This window comes from Nicrophorus vespilloides, unplaced genomic scaffold, assembly GCF_001412225.1.
Source record: "Nicrophorus vespilloides isolate i.1.1-1 unplaced genomic scaffold, Nicve_v1.0, whole genome shotgun sequence".
Classification (NCBI taxonomy): Eukaryota; Metazoa; Arthropoda; class Insecta; order Coleoptera; family Silphidae; genus Nicrophorus; species Nicrophorus vespilloides.
The window spans coordinates 365-21326 of NW_017098818.1; the positions used below are offsets into that span (position 1 = coordinate 365).

Consider the following 20962-nt stretch of genomic DNA (forward strand, 5'->3'; position numbering starts at 1 on the left):
GCTCGCCCAACTAGAATTAGGCCACACCTTGTGTTCACCATCGGATTGTCCATTTGGTATGTTAACATTGGATGCCGTTCCAAAATGAATGTACACTTAAACAAAAAAAAGTATGAATTTCAGGAATAACGTAATAATTTATAAAGCGATCGAACTCACCTGTTACATACACAAGTATTGCATATTTTAGTGTTATCATTATTGGCGATATAGCAATACTGAGTCAATTCATTGCGTCAAAGTTTACTCGAAACAAGAGAGTACAAAAAAAAAGAAAAATAGTTATCTTTTCGATTGATAGTGACTTTATCACCATGCTTTTGATAAGACAACAATTAAGTGAATTTAGTATCTATATGTAAATGCTAACCATTTACCTGTACTATCATTTTTTAATCCTTTATTTTATCATTGTTTTTTTGGATTTTATTATGTATTTCATTCTATTTAGTGTACAATTATTATGCATATCACACCTATTGTAATTGTATCATTCGTAATTAAATCGATCAATCATATGTTTTTTGTATTGTAACATTTTATTTGATATTATATGAATAGTTGTTTAAGCCGTTATCTATTCATTGGCAATCGGCACTTTTTTTTTTTGATAAGCAATGATTATCTTATCTTAATCAAAGTATTTAGAAAACATAATGCATTAACTTTGAGGCATTTGGGCAACTATTACAAAATACTGTCATTTTGCAGCATCCCAATAATTTCCAATCATCTTCGACCTGAATTTTAATTAAGCTCAATTAAAACACGCACTAAAGATACTTTAGAAATTTCTAAATATAAAAACTAGGTAAAGTCGGAAGTCATCTCATACCTTATGTTTACTAACGATTCTCGCTCCAAAAACAACTACAAGAAAAAACTGAACCATTTTCCTTTGATTGTTTCCTCCAGTTTCATTTGTTTTTGACAGTAAACATTTGAATTGATCGTTTACATCCACCATAAAATACAAAACACCTTTGTAATTCCACCAAATTTATAGCATGATCTTTTTTAATGCTATTTAACTTTCGATGTGATTTATGACGGTTTCATTATAAGTCATTATTTGTAAATAATGTAATGATTTCAGAGCTATATTAATATTATACTCCACAGGTAGAAAGACTACGGTGGCAATAAATAAAATAATATTTCCAAATATGCGATTTTTTTTCTTTCATTTTCTTAAAATTTAAAAACAAACAAGACCAATTATAGTGGATAATTGATTATTGATATTTTTCAATTCACAGAAAACACATTTTGTATTCTTATTCTCATAAATTAACCGGAGTTTATTTATTAATTGCAGAATGAGATAGCTCAGAAGTACGAATTTATTATTCACATAAAAGTTCATGTTTATATCATATAAATAATAATTTATAAATATTCATCAATAGTTATTCTTGTTCAAACTTTTTTCTTAAAATTAATGTTTAACAAATATAAATAAACTAGTAATTGCTTTTTATCTATTGCATCCGATTGCATAATTTGATAATGAGTTTATTTTAATAACATTGTTCAAATTTGGAGATAACTGTAGAAACTTTTATGTTTAACTAATCACTTCCTTTAGAACACTTGATGAGCTTGCTTTCATATCAGTCTTCTGAAGAAGAAACAGTGAACACTACTTGGATATTCAATCTGAAAAATATACTATTTCTTCGACAATATTAAGAGTCGTTTTGTATTCAAGTAAGAAGTTTTGTTTTTACTTGTATAATAATACCATATTTTATCTAAAACTAGAAATGTTTTAGCCAAAATGATCATTTGGCTGATGCTGTGTATTCTAGCAGTCTCAATAGTGCTAGTGAAAAGATGTTATCGATATTGGGATAGACGAGATGTTTACAACATCACCCCAAAGTTTCCTTTCGGCTACGCGACTAATCCTTTCACGAGAAACGTACCCTTCTACATAGTGTTTGCAAAATACTACAAACTTGAAGTGTTTGTAGTATTTTGCAAACACTGTGTAGAAGGGTACGACCTGAAACACGCCGGAATCTACCTGGGAATATCGCCGATCTACGTTCCAGTAGATCCATCGATTATCAAATCGATACTAATAAATAACTTTGATCATTTCACCGACCGCGACGTTTACTCCAACGAGAAATCTGACCCGTTGAGCGTTCAACTCTTCAGTTTGGAAGGATCCAAATGGAAGAATCTGAGGGTTAAAATGACCTTCACCTCCGGTAAGATACGTAACATGTTCCAAGCTTTGGTGGATTGCGCCGAACCGATGAAACTAACGCTGATGGATCAGAGTAAAGGACCAATCGACATCAAGGAAATCCTGGCATGTTACACGACAGATGTAATAGGTTCGGTGGCTTTCGGATTGGAATGCAACAGCTTTAAAGAACCAGACGCAGCGTTCCGAATGTACGGGAAGAAAATTTTCAATTGCACCAAATTGAGCAACTTGAAACTATTGTTCACCGGATTATCCAGATTCCTAGGTATCAAACATCATGATGCAGAAGTGTCGGAATTCTTCTTGAGTGTGGTCAAGAGTAACACATTGTACCGCAAAACCAACAGGATCAGGAGGAACGATTTCATGCAAATTCTAATTGATCTGAAGAAAGAAGAGAATGCGCTCAGCATCGCAGAAATTTGCGGTCAGGCGTTCCTCTTCTTCTCAGCAGGTTTTGAAACTTCCTCCTCCAGGATGCAATTCTGTTTGTACGAGTTGGCGAAGAATCATGCAGAAGAAAGCTCGAGTCAACAAAACCTTGAAAAAGTACGATGGAAACTTATCCTATGAATCGATGAACGAACTGAAATACATGGAACAACTAATCAATGGTAATTATAATACCAAGACAAAAAAACAATGATTGCAACTAATTTTATATTTTCAGAAACTTTACGCATGTATCCGGTGGCTCCTATTTTGAGCAGAGTATGCACTAACACTTATAAAGTAAAAGGAACAGATTTAATTTTGGAAAAAGGAACAAAAGTGCACATCTTAGGTCTTCACATGGACGAAGAATATTTTCCAGATCCAAAGAGCTTCAACCCCGAAAGATTCCCTCCATATCAAAAAATCCCATTCGTGCATTTAGGTTTTGGCGATTGCATTGGTAATTGCACCACTTTTTGCATTTACCAGCAGAATCTTTAATTTCAGGAAAACGATTTGGATTATTGCAAGTTAAAATCGGACTCACGACGATTTTGAAAAATTTCAAACTTGAATTGAACGAAAACACCCCAACGCCTCTGGAATTGGTTTCGAACGCGTTCGTGTACACCACCAAATCGACAATCTTCTTAAACTTAGAACCTATTAATTTATTTGAATAATTTTAGATTTTTGTTTCTGAAACATTAAAATGTATGTTTAACTTAGAGTGAAAAAAAAGTCTTAAACTCTAAGATAAAGTTCATAGAAATATATATATATAATCAATGAGAAAATGTTTGAAGCACGCAATGACCCCAATTTTTTTTGTTCCCTCCACAATCTCCATAATGAAAGTAAGAAAGTCCCGTGAAAGTTTCGGACAAACGCGATCTTCTCATTTGTCTCACCACAATTGACAGTAGTTACGTTCTGGCCTTCTTCGATAATGGATCGTTGGCATGGGAAGTTGGCTATCGTCACCGGAGCCAGCTCTGGCATCGGGTACGCTATTTCCGAAGAACTGGTGAAAAAAGGGCTGCAGGTAAAGAACAGCTTGATTAATATAAAATGATAACTAAGGAAGATGTATTGTATAGGTTGTGGGATTGGCGAGGCGTGTGGACAGGGTCGAAGCTTTGGCTCGAACATTGGAAGGACAACCTGGAAAACTTCACGCCAGAAAAACTGATATTACCAAAGAATCAGAGCTCTTGGAATCACTGAAATGGGCTGCTGAAAAATTCGGAGTCGCGCATATACTGATCAACAACGCCGGAGTCGCGAGACCCGTCGATCTGATAACAGGTAGCTCCGAAGACTTTCGACTGGTCATCGAGACCAACCTGATTTCCGTCGCTATAGGTACGCGAGAGGTAGTTCAAAAGATGTTGGAGGGTAAGGTCGAAGGACACATCCTGAACATCAACAGCATTTGCGGACATTACGTGCCGATGCTACCTTTGAATAATATGTATCCAGCATCGAAGCACGCCATCACCGGATTCACGGAAACGCTCAGGCAGGAACTTTTCCAGCGGGGAAGCAAAATCAAGGTTACGGTAATAAAATAAATTTGCAATCATTCGAAACTTCTTATCAATATTATTACACTACCATTGAAACTACAATGAGCTAATGATAAAAACAAATTTATAATATGAACTTTGCTCATATGCAATAATTGTATTTTTTTATCAGTTTAAATTCCATCCGAGCCAAAACTTTCTCTGAATATCCATAAACAGAAGTAACCCACTTTTTCTCTTACTAAATAATTAAAAGATTAAACTTCATCATTGACATTTTCACAATCTTTTATTTTTAACTACTAAATTGCATCGTTAAATCAAAGTTTCTTAAAGCACTTCAACATATTTGCACAATACGAAGAACTCATGAGATTAAATAGTCGTTTTATGTTCAAAAATCATAGATATAACCAATACTTAAGGTCAAATTATTGTATTGTTCAAGAGCGTTAGTCCAGGTTACGTTAAAACGGAAATAGGCTCGGCGAACGGTTTTTTCGATTTGAAAGAGATCAAAGAATTAGAGGAATCCGCTCCATATTTGGAGAGCAAAGACGTTGCTGATGCTGTGATCTATGTGCTCGGTACACCTCAACACGTTCAAGTAAGTATATAATTGTTCATTTCTATATATTATAGAAGATAAATCATGTGCATGTCAAGGATATAAACACTCTTATTTATTACTTCAAGTTGACTTGAGCTACTTCATATAAAAAGAAAGATTATTTTCAATGCATTACTCAAACAATATTTTTCTATCTAAATAATTTGTTATTGAAGTATTGGCTTTCTTCATTGCTGCAAAAAAATCTACACGTTTTAAAGAAGAAACAAAACAAGATAATGAGGATAGTTAGAGGCACGCAACGAATCATTTTGTACATTAATTATTTATTTCTGTTTTAGGTAACTGAACTTACAATAAGGCCGACAGGAGAACCTGTGTAAGGATGGTCCAGCATTCCAAGTTTTTGTTCTTTTATTTTTATATATTTTTATCATGTAATAAACCTTTTATAATAACTTTTTTTTTATTATATTATTTTATGTATATTAATATATTCTTTGAAATCTTCGTTGCGTGCTACGTTTACAGATTACATTGAATTAAAAACAATGAATATTTGTTTACTGCACGTATGTAATAAGTATCATTAAGGATTGGTTTGTGCGCATATATAAAGAGATGTTTTGTAGCGATTGAATCAGTGGGATCAGATTCTCTTTTGGAAATGGATCGTTGGAGAGGCAAAGTGGCTATTGTAACTGGCGCCAGCGTCGGTATCGGTGCAGCTATATGCTACAGGCTTGTCGAAGAAGGATGTTTGGTAAATGATAATCAATGGTAAATCAATGGTAATTTGATTGTTGTTTAATTATAAAGGTTGTGGGATTGGCGAGAAGAGTGGAGATGGTCCAGCAGCACGCCAAGGGTCTTCAAGGTAAGCGCGGTAAGCTTTACGCTTACAAGGCGGATTTGACCGTCGAGGAGGACATAATCAAAGCATTCAAATGGACATTGGAGAACGTCGGTCCCGTTCACATCCTCGTGAATAACGCGGGCACTGTGACCGGCGGTACGGATCTGATCTCCGGCGATACCGCCAAATGGAGGACAGTGATGGACACAAACGTTATCGGCCTCTGCATCGCCACCCGGGAAGCCATACAGATCATGAAGAAGAGGAACATCGAAGGACACATCATCCACATCAACAGCGTTACAGGACATTCCACCATTTACATACCGAAGATTAACGTGTATGGGGCCAGCAAGTATGCGGTCACAAATCTCGCGGAGACGCTCAGGAAAGAGTTGATCGCGGAGAAAATTAACATCAAAGTTTCGGTAAGATATTTTCAATCGTATGCATAAATACAATGTTCTTTTTGTTTATTTTGTTTTGTTTCAGAGCGTCAGTCCGGGATTGGTGGATACGGCAATAATCAGACATTTATGCAACGATCGCAAGTCGGAACAAATCGTCGATGAAGCACCGAAATTAGAATCGGAAGATGTCGCGGATTCCGTTGCTTATATCCTCAGTACTCCTCCAAATGTCCACGTTCGTTACAAAAACTTTTTATCTATATCCGATATATTAATTAAATAATTTGTTTTAGATCACCGAACTCATGATTAGACCCTTTGGAGAATTATTTTAGCAATCAACATCAGTAAATTGTTTTTTTATTCGTCTACTTCATTTTCAATTTGGCTACAACTCAATTCCGTCAGTATTTCACCAAAGATAGACTTGTTCAACTCATTTCTTTTCTCATCTGAGAGAGCTGCTAATTTGAATTTATTTAAATACAACTTTCAGAACTTATAGGCAACCCATAATACGTAAATCAAGTATTTCAATTTGAATGTTAACTTAAATGAAATCAATATATGGAAACATTGAGAATTATAAAATAAAATCTGTTTAATCCAATAAGTTTTTGATTTATTTATTGTATTTATTATTTTAATATTTATTATATACAAGAAATGTTGTAGGAATGCTAAGATTATGAAATCTTCTGCGTTTTACTAGATTAATACAAAAGTCCTCGCAACTATTATCTCCGAACCTGATACAGAAACATCTGTCTAATACTACTATAATGTTACACAAGCAAATAAATTGTAAAGCTGATAAGCAACGTTTCACCGAAAATCGAAGCGACAATGATAGATATAGAAAGGATTAGAATTCGATAGAAATTATTTAAGAAAAAAAAAAAGTATGATATCATCAGAGCCGATTTGGGGCAGGAAATAGTCATTACAAATAATGAAAAAATGAAAAGAAATTTATAAAAAAAATAAATGTTTGAAGAAATAATTCTCGTGCAGATAATAAACTACATCATTTGTTCACAATTTATCAATTGCATGCAATGAACATTAACACATATTACATAATCAATTTAAATTCGCTCGTCCTTGGAACTAGCAAAATTATTCCACGAGCGATAATTTAGACCATACCAGGAATAATGCCAATAATTGCATTTCCGCAGCTGCATTTATTTTAATAATTATTGAAAATGTGTTAATGATTGATTCATCAATATAAACGTCTATTGAAACTTGTGCAATCTATATTCACAGACGAAAGTCATTTAAAAGTTAATGGTAAAACACCATTAACTTTTAAATGACTTTCAATTAATATCGCAATGTGTAAATTTGTTTCTTTTTTAATAGGAAATAATAATTTTTGTTTTGTAAGAAACTGCGAGTAATTCTAATCGCTCCACATAGATAATTTTAGTGATGACAATAAAAATCGATACGCGATAATGAACAAAAAAATTATTGCGTCAATCAATCACGAATTAATTGTAAAAAAAAACAATGTGTATACAATTCATTATTGTTCTATGGTAATAAGAATATATACATGTTTTTTAGCAATTTACTGTATTTTAGGATAAAAAGAATATATTGGTATTGCTGACGAAATTATAATGAACATGTTATCGTGTTAACTTGCAAGAAACAAATTAAGTAATCTTGTTGATTGCGAATTCTGATGTGCTTATATATAGAATATACTACATTGTCTTGTAACGAGTCAACATGAACCAGTGGAGAGGTAAAGTTGTTGTCGTGACTGGAGCGAGTTCCGGGATCGGTGCTGCAATATGCAGAAAACTCGTGGAAGAAGGATGCGTGGTAAGGAAATTGCTCTGCGCTTTTAACAATTATAATAATAATACCGATTTTCTATTGAGGTGGTCGGATTGGCGAGGAGGTTAGAATTGATGCAGCAGTTGGCTGAGAGTGTCGAAGGAAAACCTGGTAAGATTCACGCGCTGAAAACCGACATGACCGTCGAGGAGGAGATCAAAGCTGCCTTCGAATGGATTTCTTCAAACGTCGGACCCGTTCACGTCCTCGTGAACAACGCAGGTGTGATGAATTGCACCAACTTGGTGATGGGCGAGACTTCGAAGTGGAGGCAGGTTCTCGAGACGAACGTTCTCGGTCTTTGCATCGCCACCAGAGAGGCCATCCAGATCATGAAGAAGAACAACGTCGAGGGTCACATTGTCAACATAAATAGCGTTGCTGGACATAAACAGGTTTATCTGCCCATGACCAATCTGTATTCGGCGAGCAAACACGCCATCACCAATTTGACGGAGATGTTCAGGTTGGAGATGATAGCTGAAAACATCCGGGTTAAAATCACAGTAAGTTTCGCAATAATTTAAAAAAGTAATTAAATACGAGTGTAGTCCCAGAAGGACTTATATCTTTATAACTTAGCAAAGTCCTTTTTTAACTCGATACACTTTTCCTAGCGTTTATATAGTAAGAACCGTCGAACTTTACAAAATAGCCCGAAACCGCAGTCTTTATTGTTGGAAAATCTTTTACCACCGAGCCATTTTTTTAAGTTTGGATAGAGAAAATAATGCCAGGAGGCTAAATCTGGCAAATGGGTGCGCGAGGAAGCAATTCCAATTTTATATCATTGATTTTGGTCATCGCGATAACGAATGAACTATCTTAATTTTGAACAAATGCGGTATCCATCTTGCACAGCTTCCTCAATTCCAAATTTTCAGCCAATATGCGATGTACAGCACTTCTGGAAATGCCTACTATGTCTGCTATCTCACGCACTTTCAGTCGACGGCCATCCTATACTATTTTGTGGATGTTTTTTACAATTTCTGGCGTGATCTTCAATGTTCATTTTGGCAGCTCGTACAACCTCGTTTAAACTCTGCCAACCAATATTTTTTTTATTGTAAACGAAGAAGCAAACTCTCCAAGAGTAGAATCTAGGTCGGCTTTGATATTGGTTGGACTAAGACCTTTTAAATGAAAATATTGTATCACGATAACCATTTGTTTTCCCAACGTAGCGTCTTCAAATGTAATCCTTATTAGCTTGATACTTTCGATCATAGTAGTTTTTTTTCAAACAAAAACCACCATTTATACATGAGGTCGGGTACTTCAGAGACTGCCCTCGTATTAAACATAAAATTATATCTTTTCCATTATAGAGTCTAAGTCCTGGATTGGTGGAGACGGACCTTCTTCACCACGATCACCTTGCGGATATAATCAAGTCCTTTCCAATGTTAAAGTCGGAGGACGTAGCCAATGCCCTCATCTACATCCTATCCACTCCACCAAACGTCCAGGTACGATTATAAATATTATTTTTTTTCCTTCAACCACATTTCATCATTCTATCTTTATTTTTACAGGTAAGCGAATTGACGATAAAACCGTACGGGGAGATGCAGTAATATCACAAATAACAGAAATAATATATTGTAATTATTGAAAATGTAATAATCACAAATAAAAATTAACAGATGTATTGTATTTAATTATAACCTGAACTTGAAATGTAAATGCGTTGTGTAATACCGAAAAATACAGCACAATGCGTAAACGATATTTGTTATTGTGTGAATCGTTAGCGCAACAAATTGAAATTCAAACGATGCATTGATGTATTTTTTTTTCTTGTTTTGCTTGTAAATAGAATAAAAGAAACAAAAACAAAACGAGTGCAGCATGTGCAACGATAAATTTAAACTCTATCGAATATAATTTATGAAAAATGTTGTTCTGTTTAGTTTTACATATGTAAAATATTTTTGATCGACCTTTAAAACCACATAACAAATACGCAAATTGCCTATTAAGTAAGTAATTATAATAAATATTTTTTATAACGTTTTTTTTATTTTCTCTTTTATGATGTTTTCTATTTTTTTAGAGTTGTATCTTATTACTTTCCATGCAAGGAGCAGGACCGTATTCGTAATTTTGCATCAACAAAACGTATGATTCAGAACAATCTGCAACGCGCTGGAATATTTTTTATTAAATTAGTTCATTAATCGCTTCCTTTCATGCGTGTTGAAATTTATCTCACCGAAAAACAAATATTACTTTCGAAATTGGGTTGTTAATGTTGGTCTTAATACGGCACTGATTTATAATACAATAAATCTTGTGTGTTTGCATCAATGATGGATGGTATAAATAGGAGAATCGTGTCCATTCATCATTTAACAAGTTGCAGCTGAAATGGATCGTTGGAGGGGCAAAGTTGCAATTGTTACTGGAGCCAGTGCCGGTATTGGCGCTGCGATCTGCGCCAGACTTGTCGAGGAAGGATGTGTGGTAAAGTTTTCGATTCTTAATCTTAATTAAAAAAAAAATGTAATTGAATTATCCTTTAAGGTTGTCGGGTTGGCCCGAAGGGTGGAGTTGGTTCAGCAACAGGCGGAAAAGTTGAAAGGAAAACGCGGAAAACTGTACGCCGTCAAAGTTGACATGTCCGTCGAAGATGACATCCTGAAAGCTTTCAAATGGACCACCGAGAATTTGGGACCTGTCCACGTCCTCGTCAACAATGCCGGCGTTTTAACAAATGCGAATCTGATTTCGGGAGAGACTTCCCAATGGAAGACCGTTCTGGACACGAACGTTTTGGGCTTGTGCATCGCCACAAGAGAGGCCATCCAGAACATGCAAGCTAATAAAGTCGAGGGTCACATAGTGCACATCAATAGCATTACAGGGCACACTCCAATTTATATGCAGAACACCAACGTTTACGGTGCCAGCAAATACGCGGTCACCAATTTAACGGAAATTTTGAGGAAGGAATTGATCGATGAAAAGATCAAAATTAAAGTTTCAGTAAGTTATCTCTCTCTCTGTGTCTCTTCATCTTTATCGTTACTTTCAAATTACAATTTTATTAGAGCATAAGTCCCGGCTTGGTGAATACAGTGTTGCTTAATAACATTGGAAAAGAGGAAGTCCAGAGTTATGTAGAACAAGCTCCGAAGTTGAACTCTGAAGATGTGGCCGATGCAGTGGCGTATGTCATCGGTACTCCTCCACACGTTCAAGTAAGATCTTCACTAAAGAAATTGCCATTCATACTAATTTAATTTCTCTTTGCAGATTCACGAGCTAACTATTAAAGTTGTTGGAGAAGATTATTAATACATAAGTAACAAACAACACTATTAAAATAATAATTAATTAACATGTGACATAAATGTCATCGGAAGTGACTAACTAGTAATTGGTAAATCCTCTCAGATGTTTCGGTTTGACGCACAGTGAGCATTATAAACAATTTAAATATAGAAAAAGGAATATTATAAATATATCTGCAATAAAACAGTGTTTATTATTAAACTATTTATAGATTTCCTTATGTATCCTTGAGTGTGATTTTATTCAAATAGAAATTTTATAAATAATTTTTTTAGACTCTAAAGTTCATAATTCATTAAACATTTAAATTAATCAAAGTCAACTTTTCATAATATCCTTGTCAATCATGTTCCCTTCGTCAAATACGTTACGAAAAGTAATATTTAACAATTTACAATTCCAGGTGTTTATAATAACTAACAATAAAATTGGATCATGCCAGATTCTTTAAAAATAAAAGTTCGTGACAATTAAAAAAAGTTGCAATTATAAAACTCAGTAATCTGTGAAATTATAAATAGTTTTCAGATTTGTTCCAATTAAATAACTCTTTTAATAGCCCTGTTGATATGGACAGATAAACATGTTTATTTTGGCAGAAACGTTGGGAAGAAATGTTTAAATCAAATTGTATAAAATTGAAAACAACCTTTTACATGAAGCATTCGTTATATCTCTTTTACGATAACCTCGATGTACCTTTCTCACTTTTACAAATGATTGCAAATATATTGCATTTTACATAATTACAAACAAGATTAGTTCTGTATTAAATTAATTCATTAAAAAAAATGTAAAAGAAATCGTTAAGAAATTACATTTGTTTATTGTTAATTAATTGTTTCGAAATAATATCTTTGCCAAAGAAACAAAATAGAAACGAGACTTGCAAGGTTAACATAATGCAAAGTAAACATGTAAGAAATAATTGGTTTAGTGTAAAAGCAAAAGGCGAGCGAAGAACATGGTGCTCTCAATGGATAGATGGGTGGGCAAGGTGGCTGTGGTAACAGGCGCCAGCACTGGGATCGGTGCTGAAGTGGCAAAATCCCTTTGCCAGCAAGGAATGAAGGTGAATTTAAAAATCGCTAAGTTAACATCTAGATATTAAAAAAAAATCTTTCGAAGGTCGTCGGATTGGCGCGTCGCATCCACTTAATCAAACCCATTTCTTCGACGAACGGATCTTTGTTAGGTTTGAAAGTGGACATCACGCAGGAGGATGAAGTTGTCGAGGCCTTCGAATGGATCTTGAAGAACGTAGGTCCGGTAAGCGTTTTGGTCAACAACGCAGGTTTATCTCAACCGACTACACTTATTGATGGAGACGCGAAGATGTGGAAGTCTGTTTTGGATACGAACGTATTGGGTTTATCCATTGCGACCAGAGAGGCTATATCACACATGAAAGATCACAACATCGATGGTCACGTAATTCACATCAACAGCGTCCTGGGTCATTACGTCGCTTTCGTGCCCAATGTGAATATGTACACGGCTTCGAAGCACGCAGTCACAGCTTTAACGGAAACCTTGAGACAGGAATTGTTGCACAGTGGAACTAACATCAGGATTTCTGTAAATATATTACACTTATTTTATTTAAAGTTAATAATTTGTTTTTTTTTATAGAGCGTTAGTCCAGGTCCAGTTGATACCGAATTATTATTGATCAACAAGGAAACGTGCGACTCGGATTTCTTGAAGACCTTCCCTAAACTTCGATGCGACGACGTCTCCGATGCTGTTATCTACGTCTTATCTACTCCTCCGCACGTTCAGGTACAATGTATATTTGCCTTGGCAGAGTTTAACATTCACCCTTTTCACAGGTACAAGACGTATTAATAAGACCCCTCGGAGAACCTGTTTGAATCCTGTTTACCTACCAGATAACGAAAGCAACTTATTACATGAGATAGATATTTACTCTACTTAGATAACTTTAATTCGCACTTCTAGTATTTTTCTTTTCTTTTGGGTAAAACGGCGATTCATATGAAACGATTCCAAAACATTTTTTTTATTGTTAAAATCATAGTTAATCTTTATATTTGTTAATATAAAAAAAAAAGTTGTTTATTAAATGCTTTATAATATGTTAATATTTGTTTGAAGTCGAAAATTGGATTGTGGCAGAATCAGACGAAACCTTTAAAATGATTTATGGTTTTATTTAGGGTGCATTGAAGCACTCGAAACGCATTATAATACTTGAATGCTAAGGTGAAAGTCTTCAGTAATAGCTTTCTTGTATTCGTTTTATTACGGTTCGCTTATGTAGGCAGAACAATAAACAAGCTTTTAACGACCCCTTTAAAAAGCAGTAATATTTGAAACGTATGCTGCGGATTAAACATCCTTCAAATGTACTATTGTAAATGTACAATATTCAGTTAAGTTTTTAAAATTCATCCAATGCATAACTTTTTCCAAGAACATAACTGTTAATAATATTATTCATAAAATATCATTTTACACTGAGTAAAATGTTGATTCATTTAGTTACGTAGTTGCCTTGAACTGAGTTGGAGTTAAACAAGAAAAAAAAAAGTTATCAACATTAAAAAGAACAGTGAAATAATTTGACCCTAAGATCAATTGGATTTTCCACAAGCAAATGCCTGCGCTTCTTTTATATAGAAGCACATGGATATAATTTTTAGTCGGTGAGGGGATCGCTCGCATTGTTGGAAAAGGCGTTTCTTGCAGAATATATATATATATCGTGGTGCTTGTTCTTTGTGCGTTCCTCAAGGGTTGACCGGCGCTTTGTCTACAGAAGGACCAAACATCAAGGATAAAAAAGGGAATATACCAGGAGGTGCATCTGGACTTGCCGTAGTCGTTTACCTGTGCAACGGATAGAAGAAAAAAGGTGTGGTTGAGTGTCACACACACGGTGGAATTACGGACCAGTAGTAGAAAACCATTTATACCATCAACATGGCGTCTGCCCAAAAAATTCTAATCACTGGATTCGTGTTGTTTACATTGATCGAAATTGGTGAGTGACCGCATAATAACTATCATAATTTGTTTAAAAATACGCAATTCATACAATTGTTAGTTTTAATCAACATATTGTTAGTATTATTCATTGATTTTTCTCTTCGTGCTATTAAATGCCGTGTTTATATACACAAACGTCGAAGAGAAATCGTGGCAGGAAGAAACTCTACGAATTTATGATATTAATTTAAACTATTAATAGTAGAGCGTAAATCTCTCCAGCTTAACTTTCTTCAATATTTATACTAATTATAAACAAGTAAAAGGATGCTACAAAGAGTGTGTACGTTGCGTTGCCTATATAACTGTTATCATTTTCAGCCGTGTGCCAGAGGTCCCCAACAATTTCGTATATATCGCAAGAGCAAATCAAAGATATTGGAGGAACTGTTGAATTAGTTTGCTCTGTCCAGTATTCGCAGGAATACCCAGTGCTTTGGATGAAGAATGATCCAGCTAACACAAACACCATTCCCATCTCAACACTGTCAACCCTCATTCTGCAGGATTCCAGATTTGCACTCCGATTTGATAGGGTAGAAAGAAATCTAAATCTTTGGAAAAATCAAATTTAAACTGTTAATTATATTCTAGGCCAGTTCCACATACACCCTGCAAATCAAAGATATACAAGAGACTGATGCAGGAACTTATTATTGTCAAGTGCTGATTTCAGTTAACAGCAAGATCACTGCTGATGTTGTTCTTCAAGTTAGGAAACCTCCGGTCATTTCGGACAATTCCACGAGATCTGTGGTAGTTTCTGAAGGAGAATGTAAGATTTCTTTCTTTTCGTTGTTGGGAAGTTTTATTGATGGGTTTCTTGCAGCTGTACAGTTGGAGTGCTTCGCTGGAGGATATCCGACTCCGAAAATCACTTGGCGCCGTGAGAACAATGCTATTTTACCGACAGGCGGTACGATTTACAGGAGCAATATCCTCGAAATCAAAAGTGTTAAGAAGGAGGATAGAGGTACCTACTATTGCGTCGCCGAAAATGGAGTTGGTCAAGGATCCAGGAGGAACATCGCCGTGGAAGTGGAGTTTGCGCCCGTCGTGACCGTGCCCAGACCCAGATTGGGACAAGCTCTTCAATACGATATGGACTTGGAATGTCACATCGAAGCTTATCCGCCACCAGCCATCACTTGGGTGAAAAACGGTGTGGTCTTATCCAACAACCAACATTACTACATTAGGTAATTAAAAGAAGAAAAATACGTTAAAAACAATTACTAATCTAAATTTGTAGCCATTTTGCGACCGCCGATGAATTCACCGACAGCACGATCAGAGTGGTGACCATCGAGAAGAGGCAGTACGGAGAATACGTTTGCAAGGCTTCCAATAAATTGGGCTCAGAGGAAGGTCGTGTGGAGCTCTTCGGTAAGAACTTATTACTTAATACGAAAGCCTGCTCAGTTCGTGTATTTTGATGGATGTTCGAGAATGCCGTGCCATTTTAAGTAGCGACGCCTGCTTCACTTGGTGCCTTTCTTTTACGTGTTTTATTTTATTTATTTATTTATTTTTATTTTCTATTTATTTATGTAGAATCCATAATCCCTATTTGCCCCCCTGCATGTGGCCAAGCAAAATACGGAGATGCCGCTACAATTTCGACCAGTACTGTAGCAATTCTTGCAACCATTTCAATGTTAATCTACAGGTAAGGTTTCATCATTTCGTTTGGTAGTGTTTAGACGTTAAATATCATCTAGCCTCTTTAAGATAAGATCATTCAAGAAACAAATTTTTGATGATTTTATTGATACATATTTGTAATCTGTTTTTCTTTTAGGAATTTCAACGCCCAACATTAATTTCCCAGGACTAATATGGGAGAGTGCGTCGATCTGTCCGGCCCCGTACCACGACCTAATCCTGACGAATCTCGTTCTAATTATACTCTTCACTCAGAGGCACTTTATTTGACAATTTTACTTATTTTAGTACAAAAAAAAATGAATTAAAAAAAAAGAAGCAATAACTACAATCGATTCGAATACGGACGAAGAAAGAAATGAGAGGAAAATTAACAATAAGAGAGAAGAAAATTCTTGTGATGGACCGCATCCGGTCTGTGTATATTTTTTGTAATTTTATATATATGATGTGTATTTATATATATCGTAATAAGTTTCTTTCTCGCACGAAATTATGTTGTTTAATATTAGTTGTTAGTTTAAGGAATTTGTAAAAACAAATGATTAATTTTAAGCAATAAAACTTAATTTTTAATATACGTTTTGTTGTTATTACTACTACTGAATACTTTGTATTATGTGAAAACTAAATATTTTGAAAATAAGCAAACACAATGTTATGCTGGAAATATCGATGTTTATTTATAGATTGTATAGATTTACACTAAAATATTAATAAACACAATTACGTAAATATATAATAAACATGATTCATAAAACAGATCTAGTAGTACCAGGAGACCTTCAACAGTAGTACATTAATGTAATTTAAATATAATGCGTACATTAAGTTGCATAAGCTAGTTGTTTTCTGAATGCAATTACGTAAATAATCAGCGTATCCAGGCAAACAATGGAATTCGAAAACAGAGAGACTTGAACAGTGAAAGAAAGAAACTGCAAACATAGACGTGTTATCTTATCAGATCAAATAATTAATCATCGTAGCATTATTGTGTTAGGCAAAAGTAGCCACGTTACCATCGGTCTGTTCTTTTGTTCCATTGTCCACCACCACCACCCACAACAACAGTTCAACAGTCTATCCTTCTTCAATTCGTTAACGCAGAGGTACGTTTGAAAGGAGATAGCCTACATAACCTATAGTGTGTCAAATTCGTCAGCTGGTGGAGGATTCAGTCAGTATGGTGATATAGCATCGGCGATAGGTCGCAGACAGCGAGAATCCTTTTAGTCGTGAAGAAACGACGACGATCAAGGCCGGAATTCACGAACTTCTTGCAACATGTAAGTTTAGTCACCACCATCGTTTCCCATCCAAGACTCTTCGTCTTCCGTTATCATACATACACAGATATTATTCAATCTCTCATTCCATTGTTTACATCGCTCGTGGATGCTCGTTCATACATGATTCATTACATATGCCCACGCAGCTGATCTATTACTTATTTATCTAAACGAGTATAATTTTATTTCACGTCTTTCCATCAAACGACAACGATAACTTTTTGAACTTTGCATTAGAAAAGTTTGCAAATTTAATCATAGATTAAATGCAGTTTTCAAATTGCCTATTTTTAGCAAGGTTCAATTTAAATGTTGTTTAGAGAAATCAGATACTTTTAGGACATGTTTAATAAATATGCCCAAATCATAAGTTTTACTTATGTATCAGCATCTATAAACAATGCATTCCTAACAAATATCTCGGAAAATTTATTCAGTTAGTTTATGGTTTGAAGTGAGTACTATTTAAATTATGTGCAAATGTTCAAGGCTACTACAGCTGTAATTCTATAAGTATGTTATTCTCACCATAAATTTTGATTTTATTATGGTTGTGTGCTTTACTAAATGATCTTTGTATCTTGCTAATTAGTATTTTTATTTTAATAGTAAAAATAACAACTAATTGTAAAAATATAGAATTGTGTTTTGCTATTGTATAGTTTAATTTGATAATAAAATGTTCGTTTTTCAGAGCACATCGGTTTCTTGAATGGCGGAAATAACGAAGATGACGCTTGTTGTAAGGGATATTCCGTTGGGAGTGCGCTTCTTGAGGGTTCTCAGCAAAAAGTGCTGCCCGCTGCTCCACTTCAACAGAGAGGTTTGGTAAGGAGCTAACATATAATTTTATTACTTTTTATTGTTTGTTTTTTTTTTTAATGTACTTATCAATTTTGTTGTTGCAGCTATCGAAGTAGCGTCCTGCTGCTTACCTACATATCGTACATGTGCTACCATCTGTCCAGGAAGCCGATCTCGGTGGTGAAACCGGTGCTGCACCACAGCAGCGACCACAACTCGACGATGAGTGACTGGGCACCCTTCGGTAGCTACAAGAGGCCCATCTGATGGCCCCCGCGTTGTGGTTAAAGGTAAACGTTTTTCTAGATGGATCAGACGCCGATGCCGCCACTCTCCTGGGTACCCTGGACTCGGCCTTTCTATTCGCCTACGCTTTTGCAATGTTCGCTTCCGGTTTTGTCGCGGAGCGCGTTAACCTCCGGTACTTCCTTTCGCTTGGCATGCTCTTCTCCGGTGTCGCCTCCTATCTCTTTGGCATCGCCAGAAGCTACGATATCCACAGCATGACTTACTTCATCGTGGTGCAGGTGAGTATCACTTTCTATAGATTTCAGGCATATATAACTCAAGTGCATTACAAATAGATCTTCGGTGGTATCTGTCAGACAACGGGATGGCCGGGTGTAGTTACCGTCGTCGGAAAATGGTTCGGAAAGGGCAAACGCGGCTTGATCTTCGGAATTTGGAATTCTCATACCAGCATCGGCAATATTTTAGGTAAGCATAAAGTTGTCAAAAACCAATCATTCACAATTTAAGTAAATATTGAACACAAATAATCTACAAATAACCTTAATAAAAGAGTTTAGATTAACTAAACAAATACTTATTCAAAATATTCATTCTTCAGTGCACGTACTACAACTCGAAAACAAACATTTTTATGCTTCAGTCATTCTTTAAAATACACACATCAATTTAGGCTAATTACATAATTTATTTACAATACGCGAATAATTCATTAATTTATAATTATTTGTAGGTTCTCTGATTGCCTCCAAATACGTAGAAACAGATTGGTCGAATTGCTTCATAGTACCTGGACTCATCATGGGCTTTGTCGGCTTCATACTATATCTATTCTTAGTGGTAAATCCTATGGACGTTGGTCTTCAAACACCAGACGCCCCAGAAAATAATAAAGTGAGCTTCAATTTCTCACCATTGCACTTCAACCAAACAATTAATTCAATTTTGCAGCGAAACTATAGGAGATTGGAGGATCAAGTTGCCAATGTCGAATCGCCATATGAAGATAATAACTCCGATGTAGACGATACAGAAATATTGATTGGCGATCAGGTATTTTAAAAATTTCTAGTTCTCTTTTGGTACTCGACCATTAATAAGTAGATTTGATTAATGGGCATAATAATATTTGGGGATGAATGAACTTTATTTTGTGCATTTTCTACCATCTACCAGAAATTTATTAAATTTACATGATCTAAATTCTCTTATTGGATTTTTACAATGTGAACTGTATTTCCGTCTTGGCTCTAACGCTCAATCTGGAAGTTTGCTTTTAAAATTCTGATTAACAAGAAGATAGATCAAAAAATATATATTATTTGATTAATACGAAACTCTTGAGCAACATCAATAGTTTTCATCAATAATAATAATATGCATGCATATTTTTTTAGGACGCGCTAAGGTACAGAAATTCGGATTTTGTAAGTGCATGCTTTGATTATTCTACTAATTCTTTAACACTCACCCTACTCCCATTCTTAGTACAAAATTTTATTGTTTTACACCTGTTTAAATTTATTATTTCTGTTGCTGTTGGTGGTTAATTGCATATTTTGGGTAATTTCTAACTAACACAGTATCGAAAAATCCCTTTTCTTGTTTTTTTTTTTCACACGCTTCACTCTTACGCTACTTTGTAGTAAGGTAGAGTATTAATTGTTCTGCTTATTGAAGGAAGTACAGAGGCGAGTGAATGAACGCAGTTACCTTCTGAGAAATCAGAGTAACAGCGAGGAGGAAGCAGCCATCGGTTTTGTAGACGCGTGCAAGATACCAGGCGTTATAGAATTCTCACTTTCGTTATTCTTCAGCAAGTTGGTGAGTTACACGTTCTTGTATTGGCTCCCACTTTATTTGGCGAATTCCAGTAAGTATTCACTTAATCTTCGAATAGATCGTTCGGGAAATTCAATTCGTGATTTATTTCAACAGAAAATATCACTGCCAAAGACAGTGCAGAAATGTCGACATTGTTCGACGTTGGTGGAATAGTTGGAGCCATCGCGGCCGGCTTGATAAGTGATTACAGTGGAATGTCCGCTTCTACGTGCGTTGGAATGCTTATGATGGCAGCACCTATGGTAAGGAAACCTCTTCAAATTGGAACAGATAGAACAAAGTGTATTAATTGGATCATATTACAGATGTTCATCTACCAACATTTTGCTTCGATAAGCATGAACATAAACATGTTCCTGTTAATCTTAGTAGGAATTTTGGTGAATGGACCGTACGCCTTAATCACGACTGCGGTTTCAGCAGAACTAGGAACACATTCCAGCCTGAGAGGAAACTCCAAAGCTTTGGCTACTGTCACTGCTATAATCGATGGTACAGGTTCCATCGGAGCCGGCGTCGGACCATTCCTAGCCGGTCTAGTATACAGCTACGGCTGGAACAACGTATTCTACATGCTGATAGCCTCGGACATCATAGCCCTAGTATTATTGCTCCGATTAGTTAAACAGGAGATTAGCAAATACAAGCAGCATCGACGAGAGAATCGGATTGGTACCGTGCAAGGAATATTTGCAAAATTTTATGGTATATTCTTATCATTTTTCATAAATAATTATCAGTATTCTTCAATTAATTATTCCAATGAGTAATTTGCGTATTTTTTTAGACAATTGAACTCAAAGTGGCGTAAGATGGGATTTTATTTTTTTAAAAACGTTTTTATTTATTTTTGCGTTCTCCACAAAAAATGTACCAAATAAATTGACCAACATTTTACGTTATTCAAATTCCAACAATA

At 35.3% G+C, this 20962-nt stretch overlaps 7 protein-coding genes and 1 pseudogene across 8 annotated transcripts; all 8 read left to right on the top strand.

The window, feature by feature from the left end:
• Positions 1-1780: 1780 nt before the first annotated feature.
• LOC108563273 lies at positions 1781-3339 on the top strand (annotated as a pseudogene).
• Positions 3340-3605: 266 nt separating this feature from the next.
• LOC108563274 (farnesol dehydrogenase-like) lies at positions 3606-5139 on the top strand. Its single transcript, XM_017921898.1, has 4 exons — positions 3606-3701; positions 3757-4218; positions 4634-4792; positions 5098-5139. Exons 1-4 carry the CDS (start codon positions 3606-3608, stop codon positions 5137-5139), a joined length of 759 nt encoding a protein of 252 aa, XP_017777387.1.
• A 237-nt stretch (positions 5140-5376) lies between these two features.
• LOC108563277 (farnesol dehydrogenase-like) lies at positions 5377-6569 on the top strand. The gene is made up of 4 exons (XM_017921901.1): positions 5377-5519; positions 5576-6040; positions 6105-6257; positions 6316-6569. Exons 1-4 carry the CDS (start codon positions 5424-5426, stop codon positions 6355-6357), a joined length of 756 nt encoding a protein of 251 aa, XP_017777390.1. The 5' UTR covers positions 5377-5423; the 3' UTR covers positions 6358-6569.
• A 1169-nt stretch (positions 6570-7738) lies between these two features.
• Positions 7739-9527, top strand: LOC108563294 (farnesol dehydrogenase-like). The gene is made up of 4 exons (XM_017921924.1): positions 7739-7861; positions 7921-8382; positions 9208-9348; positions 9415-9527. Exons 1-4 carry the CDS (start codon positions 7766-7768, stop codon positions 9454-9456), a joined length of 741 nt encoding a protein of 246 aa, XP_017777413.1. The 5' UTR covers positions 7739-7765; the 3' UTR covers positions 9457-9527.
• Positions 9528-10206: 679 nt separating this feature from the next.
• On the top strand, positions 10207-11360 carry LOC108563292 (farnesol dehydrogenase-like). The gene is made up of 4 exons (XM_017921922.1): positions 10207-10345; positions 10406-10867; positions 10933-11082; positions 11138-11360. The coding sequence occupies exons 1-4, from the start codon at positions 10250-10252 to the stop codon at positions 11177-11179; spliced, it is 750 nt and encodes a 249-aa protein (XP_017777411.1). The 5' UTR covers positions 10207-10249; the 3' UTR covers positions 11180-11360.
• Positions 11361-12028: 668 nt separating this feature from the next.
• On the top strand, positions 12029-13205 carry LOC108563293 (farnesol dehydrogenase-like). Its single transcript, XM_017921923.1, has 4 exons — positions 12029-12248; positions 12305-12754; positions 12809-12958; positions 13009-13205. The coding sequence occupies exons 1-4, from the start codon at positions 12141-12143 to the stop codon at positions 13048-13050; spliced, it is 750 nt and encodes a 249-aa protein (XP_017777412.1). The 5' UTR covers positions 12029-12140; the 3' UTR covers positions 13051-13205.
• Positions 13206-13715: 510 nt separating this feature from the next.
• On the top strand, positions 13716-16431 carry LOC108563291 (lachesin). The gene is made up of 7 exons (XM_017921920.1): positions 13716-14183; positions 14510-14724; positions 14783-14963; positions 15018-15387; positions 15441-15574; positions 15743-15857; positions 15990-16431. The coding sequence occupies exons 1-7, from the start codon at positions 14123-14125 to the stop codon at positions 16009-16011; spliced, it is 1098 nt and encodes a 365-aa protein (XP_017777409.1). The 5' UTR covers positions 13716-14122; the 3' UTR covers positions 16012-16431.
• Positions 16432-16675: 244 nt separating this feature from the next.
• On the top strand, positions 16676-20951 carry LOC108563297 (glucose-6-phosphate exchanger SLC37A2). 2 transcript variants are annotated; one of them, XM_017921930.1, is made up of 13 exons: positions 16676-16965; positions 17019-17142; positions 17840-17973; positions 18054-18193; positions 18256-18476; positions 18534-18666; positions 18932-19092; positions 19150-19251; positions 19596-19625; positions 19879-20071; positions 20137-20285; positions 20349-20748; positions 20831-20951. In XM_017921930.1, exons 3-13 carry the CDS (start codon positions 17858-17860, stop codon positions 20836-20838), a joined length of 1653 nt encoding a protein of 550 aa, XP_017777419.1. In that variant the 5' UTR covers positions 16676-16965; positions 17019-17142; positions 17840-17857; the 3' UTR covers positions 20839-20951. The 2 variants fall into 2 exon arrangements, with proteins under 2 accessions (XP_017777419.1, XP_017777420.1); XM_017921931.1 differs by lacking the exon at positions 19596-19625 and having other exon boundaries at positions 16676-17142.
• The last annotated feature ends 11 nt before the right edge of the window (positions 20952-20962 follow it).

Excerpts from the sequence above, each read along its gene's own strand:
- LOC108563277 (XM_017921901.1), top strand. The coding sequence starts at position 5,424 with ATGGATCGTTGGAGAGGCAAAGTGGCTATTGTAACTGGCGCCAGCGTC. Across the intron at positions 5,520-5,575 it reads TTGTCGAAGAAGGATGTTTG|GTTGTGGGATTGGCGAGAAG; the intron begins GTAAATGATAAT and ends TTAATTATAAAG. Across the intron at positions 6,041-6,104 it reads AAATTAACATCAAAGTTTCG|AGCGTCAGTCCGGGATTGGT; the intron begins GTAAGATATTTT and ends GTTTTGTTTCAG.
- LOC108563274 (XM_017921898.1), top strand. The coding sequence starts at position 3,606 with ATGGATCGTTGGCATGGGAAGTTGGCTATCGTCACCGGAGCCAGCTCT. Across the intron at positions 4,219-4,633 it reads GAAGCAAAATCAAGGTTACG|AGCGTTAGTCCAGGTTACGT; the intron begins GTAATAAAATAA and ends GTATTGTTCAAG. Across the intron at positions 4,793-5,097 it reads GTACACCTCAACACGTTCAA|GTAACTGAACTTACAATAAG; the intron begins GTAAGTATATAA and ends TTTCTGTTTTAG.
- LOC108563292 (XM_017921922.1), top strand. The coding sequence starts at position 10,250 with ATGGATCGTTGGAGGGGCAAAGTTGCAATTGTTACTGGAGCCAGTGCC. Across the intron at positions 10,346-10,405 it reads TTGTCGAGGAAGGATGTGTG|GTTGTCGGGTTGGCCCGAAG; the intron begins GTAAAGTTTTCG and ends TTATCCTTTAAG. Across the intron at positions 11,083-11,137 it reads GTACTCCTCCACACGTTCAA|ATTCACGAGCTAACTATTAA; the intron begins GTAAGATCTTCA and ends TTCTCTTTGCAG.
- LOC108563293 (XM_017921923.1), top strand. The coding sequence starts at position 12,141 with ATGGTGCTCTCAATGGATAGATGGGTGGGCAAGGTGGCTGTGGTAACA. Across the intron at positions 12,755-12,808 it reads GAACTAACATCAGGATTTCT|AGCGTTAGTCCAGGTCCAGT; the intron begins GTAAATATATTA and ends TTTTTTTTATAG. Across the intron at positions 12,959-13,008 it reads CTACTCCTCCGCACGTTCAG|GTACAAGACGTATTAATAAG; the intron begins GTACAATGTATA and ends CCCTTTTCACAG.
- LOC108563297 (XM_017921930.1), top strand. The coding sequence starts at position 17,858 with ATGGCGGAAATAACGAAGATGACGCTTGTTGTAAGGGATATTCCGTTG. Across the intron at positions 18,477-18,533 it reads CTTACTTCATCGTGGTGCAG|ATCTTCGGTGGTATCTGTCA; the intron begins GTGAGTATCACT and ends CATTACAAATAG. Across the intron at positions 20,286-20,348 it reads TTATGATGGCAGCACCTATG|ATGTTCATCTACCAACATTT; the intron begins GTAAGGAAACCT and ends ATCATATTACAG.
- LOC108563294 (XM_017921924.1), top strand. The coding sequence starts at position 7,766 with ATGAACCAGTGGAGAGGTAAAGTTGTTGTCGTGACTGGAGCGAGTTCC. Across the intron at positions 7,862-7,920 it reads TCGTGGAAGAAGGATGCGTG|GTGGTCGGATTGGCGAGGAG; the intron begins GTAAGGAAATTG and ends TTTTCTATTGAG. Across the intron at positions 9,349-9,414 it reads CCACTCCACCAAACGTCCAG|GTAAGCGAATTGACGATAAA; the intron begins GTACGATTATAA and ends TTATTTTTACAG.
- LOC108563291 (XM_017921920.1), top strand. The coding sequence starts at position 14,123 with ATGGCGTCTGCCCAAAAAATTCTAATCACTGGATTCGTGTTGTTTACA. Across the intron at positions 14,725-14,782 it reads TTGCACTCCGATTTGATAGG|GCCAGTTCCACATACACCCT; the intron begins GTAGAAAGAAAT and ends ATTATATTCTAG. Across the intron at positions 15,388-15,440 it reads AACCAACATTACTACATTAG|CCATTTTGCGACCGCCGATG; the intron begins GTAATTAAAAGA and ends CTAAATTTGTAG.